General features: G+C 46.9%; 1 protein-coding gene and 1 long non-coding RNA gene across 48 annotated transcripts; one reads left to right on the forward strand and one right to left on the reverse strand.

Moving 5' to 3' along the window:
• The first annotated feature begins 548 nt into the window (after positions 1 to 548).
• On the forward strand, positions 549 to 4,727 carry LOC146422809 (uncharacterized). 3 transcript variants are annotated; one of them, XR_014847869.1, is made up of 2 exons: positions 549 to 722; positions 3,625 to 4,727. It is a non-coding gene; the product is annotated as an uncharacterized LOC146422809 (long non-coding RNA). The 3 variants fall into 3 exon arrangements; XR_014847871.1 differs by lacking the exon at positions 549 to 722 and adding an exon at positions 1,453 to 1,690; XR_014847870.1 differs by lacking the exon at positions 549 to 722 and adding an exon at positions 2,822 to 3,245.
• A 1,555-nt stretch (positions 4,728 to 6,282) lies between these two features.
• On the reverse strand, positions 6,283 to 16,883 carry LOC146422810 (uncharacterized). 45 transcript variants are annotated; one of them, XR_014847863.1, is made up of 11 exons: positions 13,871 to 13,993; positions 13,601 to 13,737; positions 12,127 to 13,477; positions 11,811 to 11,922; positions 11,384 to 11,567; positions 11,181 to 11,282; positions 9,556 to 11,083; positions 9,412 to 9,461; positions 9,245 to 9,309; positions 9,029 to 9,069; positions 8,326 to 8,925 (listed from the first exon to the last, which is right to left on the reverse strand). XR_014847863.1 is itself a non-coding variant. In XM_085045694.1 (7 exons), exons 2-7 carry the CDS (start codon positions 11,668 to 11,670, stop codon positions 6,666 to 6,668), a joined length of 417 nt encoding a protein of 138 aa, XP_084901820.1. In that variant the 5' UTR covers positions 11,671 to 11,702; positions 11,811 to 11,918; the 3' UTR covers positions 6,283 to 6,665. The 45 variants fall into 45 exon arrangements, 10 of the variants coding, with proteins under 10 accessions (XP_084901820.1, XP_084901823.1, XP_084901818.1 ...); XR_014847868.1 differs by lacking the exons at positions 8,326 to 8,925; positions 9,412 to 9,461 and adding an exon at positions 6,283 to 6,711 and having other exon boundaries at positions 9,034 to 9,069; XR_014847861.1 differs by lacking the exon at positions 8,326 to 8,925 and adding an exon at positions 6,283 to 6,711 and having other exon boundaries at positions 9,034 to 9,069; positions 9,412 to 11,083.
• Positions 16,884 to 16,911: the final 28 nt, after the last annotated feature.

Here is a 16,911-nt window from a genome sequence, read left to right on the forward strand (position 1 = left end):
AAAACCACAAGTTATTTTAAAAACATTTTCTCCAAACCTTACTCCAAAAAAAAATTCATCACCCAGCAAAAACTACATACTAAACAAAAATCAAAATAAACTCTATTCCCATTTTTTCCATTCTTCTTCTTTTTCCTCATTTAAACCCCTTCTCTTCAATCTACTTTACCACCCAAAAACCCAAAAAAACCAAAAAACAACAAAACTCTCCAAAAAAACTCCACCCGGCCCCGGGTGGGGAACAAAAAAAAAAAAAAAAAACTACGTCTAAAAAAACCACTTTTTAATCAAATTAAATAACTACCTTTCACCTTATTTTTTTCCCTTCCCCTGTGCCTTATAAAACACTCTGCGTAATTTTATTAAATAAATAATTTTTTCTTCACTTCCATCTAAAAAATTCTATTAAAAATAAAAAAAAAAAAAATCAAAACCCTTCACTCTCAAAAAAAAAAATCTTATCATTAACCCAAAACACATTTATTGCCTGACCCCTCCCTACCCTTTTTTTCTCGTTGCAGGACACTACATTAATACCTGCAAAAAGAAAAAAAAATTTACAAAGCCTTCCACATTGGGTAAATTAATATCATTTCTTTCTCTTCTTTAGCAAGTCAAACCACCTGCTTCTACAGCACTTCTGAACTCCATTCTGACTCTTGGCAAGAAATTCTTACAGGCCTGACATTGTGGCTACAGCTCTGTGATGATCCACATGAAAGGTGGGTGCTTTCTTCAATTATCCTTTCTTCGATGCAACACTTCCTTTTTACTATCTATCTAGGTCATCTCCTTCATTTTCATAACTATATTCGGAAGGCACTGTGTACTGGGCATTGGCTATAAATGTCCACCCAGAAAGGTAGACAACAGCTTTGCTGCAAGGCAGATAATCTTTTCAATATTCCTGCAAGAGCTGGCTTGCCTGCATTTGGTAATTATGGAACATGCTTCAGCTACTCCAGCGACAACACGTGAACAATTACTTCTTACTGATAGTGAGGCTCAAAAACGACACTTCTGAAGCAACAATGCACTGCAGGCACCTGGACACATGTCCTTCCCTAAGGAAAAAAAACTCAAAGTTCTTTCCCTCTTCCCTGGCTTGCTGGTACCAAGCACAGAAAACTGTACCTGAGGGAAGCTTGGAAGCCTGTATCCTCTGACATTTTGCACTTGGTTAGAGCTTTTTATTCATACCTCTGCATACTTCTGAAAATTACAGTTCCTCTTTTACAACATAGCCAATGTCCACACTTACCTAGAAAGAGGCACTGGGATTTGTTTTCTGTAAATTCATTCAGGAAACTCCTTGTTCTTTCTCTCTCTCATTCATGGCCATAGTTTCCCAAAGAATATTTAGCAGGGCCTTTTTGCTTTGATACCCTCTATTTCATTTCCATTTCATTCCTTAAATTCTTTACATCCTGAAACTTTTTCTAGTACGTGGAAGAGCACAATCATAAATGGACAACAGAAAAATTGTAGAACTTCCCTAGCTCAAGATGTTGTTTTTCACTCTTTATCTATTTGCTCTTCCCATCTCATAGCTGCTCTTTTCCATGCACCTTTAAGGGCCTGCAATTCTCACTGCTGCAGAAGGACTTGTGAACTGCTACTTCCCTACCTTGCTCATCAGAGCACGGAATCCAGTCAGAAGGTGCTGGTCCATCGGTGCACAAACCTGCAGGTATGGCTAGAAAGAGTAGAAAAAATTCATGAAATACTTTCCCTTGGAGAACAGTTCCCATGCTTTGCAAATCTGGGTTCATACATAGAAATATTGGCACATCAAGTCTGTATCAATTTCAATACAGAACAGCATCGCTTTAAACTCTTGAAAACTTCAGGATTTGGATGATGTTGCTACCACTTCCTACATTACAAATGTGGCTATGCTGATCTCAAAACTGGTACACATGTCTCCAAATATTTTATCTAATACTGGACAGTACATAAGGTGCTTAGCCTTATACCTGCACATGCTTATTACCTGTGTGTGAACTGCATACCACGTGCATAGCCTGCAGAAATACACTTCAGGATTAATTCTGATTCGTAAGGCTCCGTTACATGAGCCTTACAGAACTGCACCTCATCAATTATCCATGTACAGAAATTTGGCTTTCAAATGGCCTAAGAGAAAAAAAAAATAGTTTTGCTAACTCTTTGAATGCCATGTTAAAGGAATAACATATCTCATGTTGCTGAGGAAACAGTAACTGCAATAACCATCCTCCCCTGTTCCCTGTATGACACACTGAAAGATGGTTCAGAAGGTTTACTTCAACCACTGTAGGAAATGCCACACAGCTCACATGGTGGCCGATTCTCAGCCTCTGTTCCACTCACTGTACCACTCGGCCAGATCAGAGAGAAGCAAGTAAAAAAAAAAGTAAAAAAAGTTTAAAAAATATTATCCCAAAGGGAACATTTGCAGGTGGTGGTTGTACAATTGTTCCATCTGAACGTGTGAGCGGCCCAGGCCACGCTTCTGATAGAACTGTTTGGTGTGGATGAACTCATGTCACTGTGACCAAAATATATGAGCAATACTTTGCTTCCCTTTATGCAATTAACACCTCTCTAGTCACCACAGTTCTGGTATTAGGTTAGCCTGAGATGCTGCCGTCTGACAGGGATCCTTCTCAAAACCTAGGGAGAAAACTCAGGTTTATATGTCAGCACCTTCACTGATGACTTCTTTACAATTCAGTGGCAAGACGTCCTTCATCTATTTTTCTTATTTGCCACGTAAGCCATACAAGATATTTATTCTTTGAAATAGGACTCTGACATCTCTTCCCTGAAAAGGTTTTCATCATTGCTCATAAGTGTGATCTCCCTCCCTCTTCCTGCTGATCAAACCTGGCTCAAACCACTGCCTCTTTTCAACAGCTAGGAAATCCTTGCACACACTGGGCACAACACACCCAGGAGTCCAAGGCCAGCCTCAGGCCTACCTCCTAGCAGCTTCTGTCTGGCACAAATCCTGACATTTGCACAACTTTACAATACAAAATCTCACATTTCCCCATGGGAACCTGGGTGCCAACAATGGCTCTTTTCCACGGGAATGGCACATCACCACTCTCGTGTAAGATAGGCAGTTTGGAGGAATCCAAGTGCACACAGAGCTCTGCTTCTTTACACCTTTCATCTGACAGGATTCCTGCAGCATGCACACTTTTCAGCTACAATACCACATTTGGAACCTGGCTGCAAACGGTGCCTCTTTTACACACGTAACAAACTTTTCCACCCTTCTGACCTGCACACCGTGGCAAATGCCTCCTCACATCATAAAAACCATCTGACAACACTTCATAACAAGCCTCAAGATACACTATATCGCCTCTGTGTTACCTCACTCCACTCAGTCAGGTTTTCTGGGAAAAAAAAGGACTGTTTGAACCTTTTACAAACCTGCTGTGGGACTAAGAACACCAAGCTATACTGATAGCAATCATAACAATCCATTCTTTACATTCATTTCAATTATTCACTACCCACAACAACACCTGTAACTCCTGCTTCAGGACACCACATCTATAGAAATACTGCACCAATCATATTAAAGGAAGCGAGGACAATAACCACATCAAATCTCTTCTTCCCCCACAGCAATGACCGTGGCCACATCTCCTTCTCTCTACCTCGAGGACACGCTCTGGGGAGTACCTGACAGCATAAGAGCTCTCAAGAATCTTCACCACTGTCAAGACAGCCACTTGACCCCAATGAATGCAGGATCTCCTGCAAGGACTGATGCTGCCACCACTGCAGCTTCTCTGCTTCCACACAGGGAACCCGGCAGAGCACAGCCACAACACCCTCTGCACGCTGCAGCTGGCCACAGCAGGGCAGGGTGGAGAGGGAGGCAGCAGCACTTTGGGGAGGCAGCAAAGAAAAGCCAGGAAGAACGACCTCTGAGCCAGGACGAGGCCAAGGCCCGTGGTGGCAATGACAGCAGCGGTGGAACTCCCCAGCAGCAGTGGAACTCCCCAGGTAACCGGTGGCAGCAGATGCACCCACGATAATCAAAGCGCTCCGGCTAACTGACCTGGCGCCGGGTCACCCACGACCGTACCTCCAAACTGACCCACTGTCACCACACCCTGCTGTCTAACTGCCCCAGCACCAGATCACCCACAGCCATACCTCCAAACTGACCGACTGTCACCACACCCTGCTGTGTTTGGCAGCCTGGTGCTTTTTTCCGTATCTAGAATGTGAAATTTCCAGACAAGGAGGTTGCTTTTTCAAAATTCTACATGTGAGGACACTCCAGTGCTTTTCCTCAACATGAAAATTATGGCTTTTGGATTTTCTTTATGCCCGTGACAATCTGCACACTTTTGGATTCTGGCTGCATCGGTCTGTGCACTCTATGAAAAACATTCTACTGTTTGGACCTTCCGAGAAACGGAAATCTTCCAGGATTTATGAAGCAATACAACAAAACCTTTTCTCAAAACTGTTTTCTTGTTCCCACCCCCTAAACTTTTATATACTTACACTCATCTATCTACATTATATCTATTTGCACTTATTATAGAGAAAATACTTACAAATCCATTGACACTTATGGAACCTCTGCTAAGACACAAGCCACATATTTACAATGTTCAACTTGTACATTTTGACACTTCAATATCACGTCAGACTTCTACACTCTAACCATACACATCTACTCATATCAAACCTCTCTTTACATTAATATCTAATATCTGATTAGAGTTGTACAGAACAGCTAATAGATCTGTTTATTCTTTTTTTACATTCTGTCCTATATATCATCCTGCCTTATAAGTTAAGCTCTTTCATTGGTTCATTTATATACACAACACTTGTGTTTGCACTTTAAAATCTTCTCTCTGCTTTGGCCTTGCATGGACGAGCTTATGCAGGACACACATTACTCTCTCTGCCTCATCTGCATGGTGCCCCAAGGAAGATTTTACAATAACATTTTCCTTTCCTTACCTACACTTTAGGTCCATTTCATACCCTCCATTATTCAAATCCTAATACTTTTCTTACTGCCTACAAGATCATTGTCTTAAAGGAACAACAGAAAAATTGCAACACCTCCCTAGCTCAACATTTCTTTTTCCTCTTTTCCTAATTGCTCTTCCCATTTCACATGTTGCCTTTTTAATGCATGTTTAAAGGACTGCAATTACCACTGCTCCAGAAGACTTTAGGAAGTGCTGCTTCTCCCTCTGGTTCACCGTGGAACAAAATCCAGACGCGAGATGCCGCTCTGTAGCTGTAGAAAACCTCCAGGTATTCATACAAACAATACACTAAATAAATGAAATTCTATGCCTTCAACGAAATTCCCCATGTCTGTAAAATCTGACAAAATACATTAAAAAACTCTCCTGATCAAGTATGTATTCATTTCAATGCTGAACAGACACACTTTGAACTTTTAAAAACTTCTGGCTTTGGTGCTACCCCTTCTTACATTACAAAAATAGCAAATTCTGACCTCAAATCTGGGTTCTGGGGGATCACAGGCAACTACACCACGGCTGTCACCAGCCCAGATCCTCCCTAGGCCCGTATGGGATATAGGTTCACCTTGGGGTTAGACACAGCTGCTCTGGCAAAAATTCCTCCTGCAGGCAGAAGATTACATGGCAGATGTCCTTAGGCACACTCTGAAAGGGGTAGGTTTGGATGGGACTCTGGGATGCAGGGTGCTGCATCACCCACTGCCCTCAATACCTCTCACTCATCCTTCCTTTCAGCTAACGGGCCACGGCCCCCCACCCGCTCCACAGCCCCCTACAGCCCTGTGGTGCCAGGTGGTGCCCTGGACAACACAACACCTGTCAGCTCTGGAGCCCAAATCCTGGTTTTGTAAGCCTGTGGTGGGACTCAGCAATAGGGACTGGGGGCTGCACCTCTCCTGAGCTGACCTTCGGCTCCACTAACCTTGTGTGGTAACAATTCACACGGTAGCCAGGACTCTGCCCGTGTCCCATGGGTTCACCCCCCATCCCGGTTAGGGCTCGCCGCTCCATACCCCACCTGTCCTGGACACGCTCTCACTCCCCCAGCAGAGGCACTACCCTGGGGCTCTGCACCCTGTACACATTTACCTGTATCTCTCTGACATCCCCTCCTATGCCACCGCCAGCAACCCGCCTTGGGACCAGGCTCTATCTCCCACACCTTTCTCCCTTCTGCTGCTCTCCATGCCTCTCCCACAAATGTTTACTAATGCATTCTATTGCTGATCAAACAGAGAAATAATTAACACATCCACACTTTTCATTAGGAGTTTATTTATTAAAGGAATCATGGGGAGTAATAAGCGAAAATAAATTGCACCAGCCTGCACTTACCACGCAGCTTTTCCTTGCTTAATAAGGTGACGCTGAACTCTCTCAGCAAGACTAAAAAATCCAGCTCTCCAGTTTAATAAAAGCCACCTTAGACCCACTGGGCCCAAAACCGTAAGAAATGTCACACTTGTTTTATAGAGCTCTGCAACTAGTCTCATTGGATACTACTTTCGGGACTGCCACAATGACAGTCTTGCCATCCTGGGAAGCTCTGGCTCTGAAGAGCCTGCTTGCTGGCAGCTCCTGCAGCCAAAATTTATCCAGGGGCTTGATTATTGGCATCTTCAGCACCACCTTCATGCCACCCTAGGCAGCTGAACTGGGACACCCAGGACATTCCAGGCAGACGTCCCTGCAGAACCATTAAAATCATTCAGTACTTTGCAAAGCAAAGCTCAGAGGGCTACAAGGCATTTCTCAGGAAAACCCACCAAAAACCCTGAAATTTCAGTGCCCAAACAACATGCTTTTTGCAATGCAGCCGCAGCCCAGCTGATACACCTATCCACACTTGTCAGGCTGTGGATAATGCCTTCAAAAACAGGTTATCCCATCACCACCTCCCACTGACAGAATCCTTGAGGCAACTATTTGATTTTTCCAAGTTCAAATTACAATAGGAAAATTGGACAGATATTTAGGATTTCTCTCAGCACACTCTAGCAGCTCACAATACCCTTCATGAAAAGAAGGTACTACCAAAAATGACAAGATGATGGATGGCAATATCTATCCGGTCTCACCAAGTCACAGTGACAAGATGCCAAAAGAAGCCCCATAGGGGAGAAAATGCAAGCACAGACCCCTGCTGCTGACACAGCCCAGAACAATGCTGAGAAAGCATCAAGACAGAACAAAATCCTAGCACACACACAACATCACACGGACACACACTGGACACGGACAAACACTGGACACGGACAACATCACACGGACACACACTGGACACGGACAAACACTGGACACAGACAGCATCACACGGACAACATAACACGGACACCCACTGGACACGGACAACATCACACGGACACACAGTGGACACGGACAAACACTGGACACGGACAACATCACACGGACACACACTGGACACGGACAAACACTGGACACGGACAACATCACACGGACACACAGTGGACACGGACACCCACTGGACACGGACAACATCACACGGACACACAGTGGACACGGACACCCACTGGACACGGACAACATCACACGGACACACAGTGGACACAGACACCCACTGGACACGGACAACATCACACAGACACGGACACACACTGGACACGGACACCATCACACGGACACCCACCACACGGACACGGACACCATCACACGGACACGGTCACCCACCACACGGACATGGTCACCCACCACACGGACATGGTCACCCACCACACGGACACCCACACCATCACATGGACACCCTTCACACAGACACAGATACCCACCATCACACGGACATCTCCATCACACGCACACGGACACCGTCACACGGACACCCACCACACAGACACCCACTGGACACGGACAACATCACACGGACACACACTGGACATGGACAGGGTCACCGTCACACGGACAAGGACAGACACCACACGGACACGGACATCATAACACGGACACACACCACACGGACACCCACACCCACCACACGGACACCCACACCCACCACACGGACACCCACACCCACCACATGGACACGGACACCCACCACATGGACACGGACACGCCACACGGACACCATCACACCGACACACACCACACGGACACGGACACCATCACACGGACACACACCACACGGACACAGACACCACCACACGCACACCCACACCCATCTCACGGACACCCACACCCACCACACGGACATGGACGCCATCACACGGTCACCCACCACACAGACACACACTGGACATGGACACCATCACACGGACACGGTCACCCGCCACACGGACACACACTGGACACTGACCCCACCACATGGACACACACTGGACACCGACCCCACCACACAGACACACAGAACATGACACAGGCACAGGCTGAAACTCCTCAGCAAGATTCCTACTGCAAGATGACCCAAAGGCTGATGACAGTAAAGGAAAGAAGCCTCCACAGCAATAGCACATGATAATGAAAACTCAATCCTGACCACAACTTACTGCCAAACTTATTAAGACCATGCTCAAGAACCTCAGCAGGCCTGCAGAAGGAGACAATGAATGCCAGGTGACCGTGCCGATCGCTCCTGACACAAAGGATAACATCTACACTCAAAGAAGGCCAATGACAAAAAGCTCATGAGAACAGGGATGTGGCTCAGAGCTGCCCTACCCAGCAAAGGCTCACCTGATGCTGAAGAGAAAACCTCTCCCTTTACTTCCAAAGGGCCTGTCCCACAACACTGCTCTCCTCTAACCCAACTTCAAATTGCCTCCTGTCATTACAAAGCTTTTTCACTTCTCCCAACCACCACTCCTCACACTTACCTTTCACTACACAAGCAGACACAATCCATCCTCGACACCGTGGATGGCACTGTGTTCCCTCTGGTCCGCTTCGGTGCCTGCAACAATTCAAAGGAAAATTCAGACTGCCGTGACATATCCCAAAAGAGACCCCTTCTGCAACACCCCTCTCCCTCTTCACTGACAACGGGTATCACTTACCTCACCTTTCCAAACTTCAACTCCACACCTGCTCATAGTACCTAACACAACAAAACAGAAAACGGGACTATTGCCCTCAACAACAGCCATCCCCAGGCTCCTCCCCAACTCTGCCCCAGCTCACCTCAAATCTTCATCCAAATACAGAGTCTCATGGACAATGCATGCAAAATGAAAGCCAAGATGCTTACCACACACTGCTTGCCTGTTACTCACCCTGCCTAGATGACAACTCACACCCTGGCCTCTGTTCCTCAGCACACCTAGCACAGCGGTGGTACCTGCAAAGAAACAAAGCAAAAAAACCGCAGTCATACACTGAGAAACTACAACCTCCCCACCCTCACTGAACTAGATCACATCTACACCTTCAGGTTACAAACCCACACTGCTCTCTAGCATCCTGGGCCAAGGGATCTTCCAAGTAAACTGCCTAAAATGCAAAACTTACAATGCATTCTTACACTTGCACCACCAATTCAAACCCCACCAATACAAACTCATTCTGTCTGCCAGGCACTGCTCACCTCACTCCATCAACCTTCACTGCTCACATCCACCATTACTTCCTAAAGAAAAGAAAAAAAACAAAACAAAACAAAAAAAAAAAAGAAAAAAAAGGAAAAGGCTAAGAGCAACCCTGGAACAGAATCACCACGTCACCTTCCCCTGCAAACACAAACACTGACTGATCTCCCTGTGCAAACCCCCTCAGACTCTCACAGTATGGGCCGCTGTGACACCCATTTCATCCACCTGCATCTGAAACATTCATTACACAACTCAAAGTGCTACATGCTACCTTAACACCCACACACATCTTTCTTCAATCTACACATAACACTTACACTCTTACTACCCCCTACACCACAAATTACAAATCCCCAGCTGGCAACTCTCCTAAACATCACACACAGAAGGCCGGTCACCAGGAGGTAGGGGATGCTTGCAAAATCATGGCCTCCACTCCCTAAGTCACTCAACAAATGAACACTACACCCTTAGTCCTGTTACACCTACACACCACACCCCACAGCAGGGCAGACCAGTTCCAGGCAAAACACACACGTACACAAACATTAGACCCACATGCAACAAGGGGATGTGACAATGACAAAAAAGCTCTCGGCAAGATGACTGCAAGGATCAAGACGATGCACAAGGACATGACCCAGGTAAGACTGATGGCAAGCCAACCAGGCCCAAAGAACCCTGCCACAAGATGCTAACACAACCACCTTATGACAACCACGCCAGAACAGCAAAGACGGATGCCCAGGAATCATGAGGATAGAGACAAGATTCCGACCGTACGTTCTTACAAATCCTAGCCTGCTATAATGGACTGTTGCCATGTACAGGTATTGATACAGCTCAGAACAAGATCAGAAAAGGCATCTGACTCGACGCTTCCAAAGAGATGTCTTTCCTGTGCACACCCGAGCTCGGGAGACAAAGGTTCAAAGATATGGGCACCAGGCCAAGGAATGCAGCAATCGGAGATGCTGAGGACGGCACAGACATTTCAAGAATCCCCTCAGAGGGGTACGGCGGAATGTATGCGATGCAAGACACACGGAAGACATCAAATGCACATTACACAAGTGACATGACATGCACCGAGACTGCTCTGCCATGCACACATCTGCATTGCAATCAAAAGTCACGCTCTCCCTTTATGTGCCCTAAGGGGCCCTTTTTTCCACATCCCCATCTCCAAAGCTAATGCAAAAACCCCTCCCTGCAGTTCCCAGCCCGGCACCTGGCTTCCACCCTCTATGTGCCTTATAGCCCTCAACTTATCTCTTGGCCTTCCAGGGATGTCCATCCACATCGGGTGCCAAAGAACGCCTCCTCACCGTCTTGGAAGTTCCTGCCATCATCATGCTGTTCTGTTCTGGTCAGCTACAAGAAAGAAAGCCAATGTGTCAGCTTACTGGCACGTCAGCCAAAACCTAACGGTCCCTCTACTTGCTGCCTCCTAAGAATGCCTGGCTCCTCAGGACGAAGGCTCTGGCCACGCTCGGAGGCTGATGCTGCCATCTTGGGGCATACCTGGCTTAAGAAGAGACAGTCACGTCACTTTGCTGAAACTTCACTGCAACCTCCCTCCTCCTCCTCCTCGCCTCCCCCACTCACCACAAATCCTCACCCTTTGCCAAACCACATCCATCTAGGTCCATCTGCTTGCCACCAAAGCATACCTATACACTGATATACCTATACACTGACACGTATAATGCAAGTGGACTGCCTAAAACACACGAACAACAATGCATGCTTACAGCTCAGCACGCTGCCACATGGCACTCACCTATTAGTCACCCCACATAAACACTGATTCACCAAACTCACCTCTATTCCTCGGCACACGTGGGGTGGCAGCAGCACCTGCAAAGAAACAAACCAAAACAACACATTCACACGCTGAGAAAATAAAACATCCCCGCTCTGATTCAAGTACGCCACATCTACACCTTTGCTTTGCACCCCGCTGCTCTCTGCCATCCTGAGCCGGGATATCTTGCAAATGGACTGCCTACAATGCAAAAATACAATGGATGCTTACAACTGCACCACAGATTAAGACTCCAGCAATAGTAACTCACTTTGTCTGCCAGTCACTACTCACCTCCCTCCATCAACCTTCATTCCTGATATCCACCATTACACCCTTAAAATAAAGACTGAAAAAATGCTGCCATACAGCCACCCTTTTACACCTCTCCCAAAAAGCCCTTCCCAGGCTAGAAGTGGCAAAATGGCATTGAAAGGCACGTACCGACACAGCATCACATTGCTGTGATAGTTTCCATCTGAAACTGCTTGACCATGACTGCTTTCCTCAAGGGTCTCTCTTGTATTGGACAAGAGCAGTGAATGCTGCAAACCTCCTGTTAAAAAAAAAAAAAAAAAGATGCTTATACTTTCATCACTAATACAACTCTGGTAGCATCTAGTTCTGTTCAGGAATCAATACTCACCTTGCTATCCAGCACTCATCGAGCTCATCGACCCCCACCTGTGCCAACAACCGGCCACAATGCCATAAATGTAGAGCCAAACGTCCAGCCATCCCTTGGGTACCAGATGCCAACCTGCCTTGTAACTGTTCTCCTCTGGCCTCCTCCATTCCTGTCGGGTTTACATCCTATTCCTCTGCCTCTGGAAAAGAATGATTTGTCAAAGTCACACAGAACCACAAGGAAAGCTTAACCCTTCCAAAGCTCTCATTTCTCAATGCAAAATGCCTACAACCAAACAACAGCATGCATTAAGACAAATCACTAACAAACTGCAAGATGCTGCTGTAGCGCTCCCACCCTCTCCCCCAAACCCTGCGTGAACCGGCCACAGCTGCTCTATCCAAGCTGTGGCTCTCATGGCTAAGTAAGACAACAGACTACTTGCCAAGTTTCTCTACTCCACCTACTCCCGGTCTCTTCCACAGGGCAGAGCAGTTCCAGTCTAAACGCTGACACAAACAACACATTATACTACAAATACTGTGACGCAAGGATGATAAAAAATGGCTCTGGCCAACAGGATGTCAAGGATCAAGACGACGCCAAAAAAGACGACAAATGCTATGGCAACGGCGCACTGAGACCAGAGGATGTCGAGGACCGATACAACACCAAAACAGACAATAACTGCTATGGCAACGGCGCACAGAGAACGGAGGATGTCAAGGATCGAGATGATGCCACAAAAGACAACAAATGGTATGGCAACGGCGCACCGAGAACACTCTAAAGAGCGAAAGAAAAGACTGTAACGCAGCAACCTGTCATAAGAACTGTCAGCCACAATGACCAAGATGGCTGGAACATGATGCTATGTTCACAATGCTCCCCAGATCGTTATAAGCTCCGAGACATTACAACTCACAGCTGGAAAGGATGGATGGCAATACAGCCAGTAATGAGGCCTCAAACCACATCCAACTCCAAACTTCTAATAAGCCATTGCAAGACAAAACCAAGAAGACAGATAAAAGAACAAATGATACCGGCATCAGGACAAGAAGTGCAAATATTTCAGAACTGAGACTTGACGGCTGACACTTGCAAAAAGGCCATTTGAAGGTAAAAGGCAGAGACAATTGATGCGAGAGAGCCCGAAGACATGGCGCACGACAAAAGACGCTAGACAACATGACAGAGACTGGAACTGCTCTGCCCTGCACACTCTATGCTTGCAATCAAAATACAGCTGCTGACTCTGCCTGTCCTAACAGGTGCCTTAGAGGAATCTCTTTTCCCATGCTCCTTTTTACATCTCTCCCAGCAATTTCCAGCCTGCTACCCTGCTATTGTTCTATCTCTACGTCATGGCCCACAACTTATCTTTTCCGTGACTGGCAACGTCAATCCACGCTGGACACAAAAGGACTCCAGCTCGGCCCTCTCATAAGGCCCCGTGATGGTCACTTAGTTTCTTAGTCGCCTATGATAAAGAAAACCAAAATCAATACACAACTTTAGTGCCTTCAACCCCCCCCATCCCACCCCCCTCTAATTCTTAACACCGTATCCTGCTCACACTCCTTCTCTCTGTAACAATCCTCACCTTACTTACTGGAAGACTCAGCTTTGGATGTCATCTTTCACATCAGCCAGGTCCCTTTTATGACATGATCAATCAGCTGAGATAATTTCAACTATCATACTTGACACAATCTGCAATTTCAGCAACTTCCAATACTCCTTTAAAAAAAAAAAAAAACAAATCACAACATTTCTTAAATATCAAAATTACAAAAGCACCTTACAGGCCCTGAGTGTGCAACCCAAAATCATCACCTCAAATACTCCCCATATTCAATGCTATCTTCCTCACCGTGTCTTTGAAGCCTCTCTTGCTTTGTGTGCCAAAACCACCCAATAAAAAAAAAACTGAGATGGGCTCAAAGGTCCCCTTCGTTGAAATGAGAGCACAGCTCTGACCCCTGAAAACCCCAGAGAGGGAACTCTTTGCCAAAGGCTGTGCTTAATATACCCCTGCCTGGGCCCACCTCTCCTTCCCCGCAGCCCTGAGAAAAGGGAGGAGGTAAATACCACCTGCTCTAAAAGCCCTCAGAGGAGATGCAGCTGTTTGGCTCCTCTGACTTACATTTATGGTGAGTAAAAGGCTTGACAGAGAAGAAAACTCTTCAGGGAGATGACTCTCCTTATTTTTTAATGCAGCTACATCAAGTAAAAGGCCAGAAAGCCGGTAACAAATACAGCTTTGTGTTTTAGCAGCACACCTGCCTGTGTTAGTTGAATCACGTGTTGCTAATTTGCAGAATTATTCCTTGATAATTGATAAGTAGTATTCCACATGGGACTAAGTAGGGTGGGGAAGATTACTAATGATATCAATGTGTGACTCATTGGGACTCATGTGATTCTTATTGGGATCTCTAATTGGGGTCTTATGCATTATTTAAAAAAAGGGAGAAAAACAACATACTTTTGTGTAGTATTGGGGTTAAGAATGTGCAAAGCTTGCTCTTGTATGAGACTTCTGGTACCGGGGTATGGATTGAAGCACCTGCTGCTCCTTGGAATGGGGGGATCAAGTGGACAAAAGTCTTGCTGCTTGTTCCCTCCCCTACACAGCCTATTGTCTGCCCCTAAAACACCGGGGTGCCGGGCTTTCATTTCTGTGGAAAATAACGAGCCTTCTCCCCCACTGTTTTGAAATACAATTCCATTGGCATTTTGGAACTTGGTGTCCCGGCATTTTAAAACTCAGTTATTTTGCCATTTTGCAACTTGCTGTTCTGGTACTTTCAAACTGCCATTTTGCAACCTGGTTTGCTGATTTTATCAAATTTGATTTTCTATTATTTGGAAATTCTGGAATTTTGGAATCAGGTTTGGTTTGGTTTTTTGGGTTTTTTTTGGTGTTTTGGAACCTAGTTTTTTGTAGGCTGCTTTTGGTATTTTTCTAAGCTGGCTTTTTTATTATTTTGGGGGTGAGGGTGGGGGTATTGCTGTGGGTCTGGAGTGTTTTTGATTGGTTTTGGTTTTTCTTTGATTTGGGGGTCTTTGTGTTTTTCTGGTTTTCTACTATTTTTGTTGTTGGATGGTTGGTTGGTTGGTTGGCTTGGGCCTTTTTGGTATTTTTTTTGTTTGGTCACTTTATGATTGGGCTTGGGTTTGGATTTTTTTGGGTTTTTTTGTTTGTTTTTTTTTTAAAGGGGGTTTGGGTTTTGTTTAGTTGTGTTTTTTTTTACCAGGGCCTTTTACTTTGCTGTTTTTATAACCTGGGGTTTTAATTATTTTCTGACCTGTGCTTGTCCTGGGCTTGCAGCATCCTAGTCCAGCCTCTTGCCTTCATTTGCCTTTTTCCACTGCATTTATCCTCGCATGGAAACTGCTAAAAAGTATAAAACAATGACACACACTTCACACCTGAAACGCAAATAAATTACAACTACGAAAAATCTTGCTGCCACTTCTATACACTATTCATCACACACCTTAGAATAACCAAAGGTGATGAGTCCCTGACAGGGACCCCGCTGGGACACCCAAGCAGGCTCAGCGGGGCGCGGGGAGGGAGATGCCTTTGGGGACGAGGCACAGACACGCAGCCCCTACCCCCGGGGACACAACCCGCACCGGGCGGCTGCGGCTCCGCCCCCGCCCGCCCCCGTGGCCGCACGGCCGCTCCCGAGCTTGTCCCTTGGCTTTTGCTCCTCCTAACTCCCCCACGGATCTTCGTGCTCTCTGTGTTCAACACGCGAATCGCTCCGTACAAACCTCACCTCAGTGCCACCGCGGCCCCAGCGCATCTCCGGCGTCCCCTCTTTTCCGGGGCGGAACCCGAATGCGGACGGGAGGGAGAGCCAGGGGCGGGGCTGTGCGGATTCAACAGTCACAGCACGAAGGGGCTGCTCGGAAGGGTGGCTGTGCAGATCTGCGGGCTTCCAGGGCTCTGTGCTTGTGAAGCGCGGGCAGGGCAGCGGGGAATGCAGCGTGGGAGGAGCTCGGGAACAACGCGGGAACAAGTCCTCGATGAGAGGACTTTATATTAAACGGATTTTTGGGCTCGGGAATTGGATCCGGAGCTTGCTTCCTCCGCTCCGCGCTCGTCCCGGTATTGCCGTGCCTCCGGAAACGGTGCACCCCCGGCGGGGACCTCTGGTCGGTTAAAAACACATTTAAATCCTAGTGAACGTGATTATCCATAGATAAAGGTAAACAGCAGCTCTCCCGACCCCTGTGAAGCTGCAAAGCTCGGGCGGCTGTGATTCTATCCTCCCTTCCCCTCGCAGGGTGCCGCGAAATGGCGGCGCTTCCCCCGTGCTTTTGCGTGCTACTTGGGTTAAACTCGGGGATCTCGCCGCTTTCTGAGGGGGGTTCCGATTTATACCAGGGTAATAGAGGATATTAATGTTGTTTAAATGAATCGGGGAGGGGATTTGGGGCAGTTTTATGACATAAACACGTGAAGGAGGTGAGCAGCGGGGCGGGGGAGCCGCACTGCTTTTTTTTTGCAGCTCTTTGATCGCCGATGTTTCTACGACGCAAATTAAAATCTCAATTCTTTTTAAAAACACGGATTTTGTTTATCTGTAAAGTGAAAAAGATGTAGAGCCTCATCACAGCTGCTTCGGCAGCGGCTGGGAGGTCCTGGGGGTGACCTAGGAGATCCCCGGAGTCCCCAAAGCCGGAAAAGTCCCTAAAGCCCCCCCGACCATCCCCGGTTTCCTCAGGAATTTTGGGGGCGATGCGACAATTTTGGGGGATTTTCGGGCGTTCCCCGTGTCCTCCCCGGGATTTCCCCCCTCCCCTGCTCTTACCGCAGCCCCGAGGGTCCCTCTGCCGCCCCCGAAGAGCCGCAGAAAGGGGCGAGGAATCCCCCGACCCCCGCTGTCCCGAACCCGC

Source organism: Lichenostomus cassidix, unplaced genomic scaffold, assembly GCF_008360975.1.
Source record: "Lichenostomus cassidix isolate B80296 unplaced genomic scaffold, HeHo_3.0 HiC_scaffold_38, whole genome shotgun sequence".
NCBI classification, from domain to species: Eukaryota; Metazoa; Chordata; class Aves; order Passeriformes; family Meliphagidae; genus Lichenostomus; species Lichenostomus cassidix.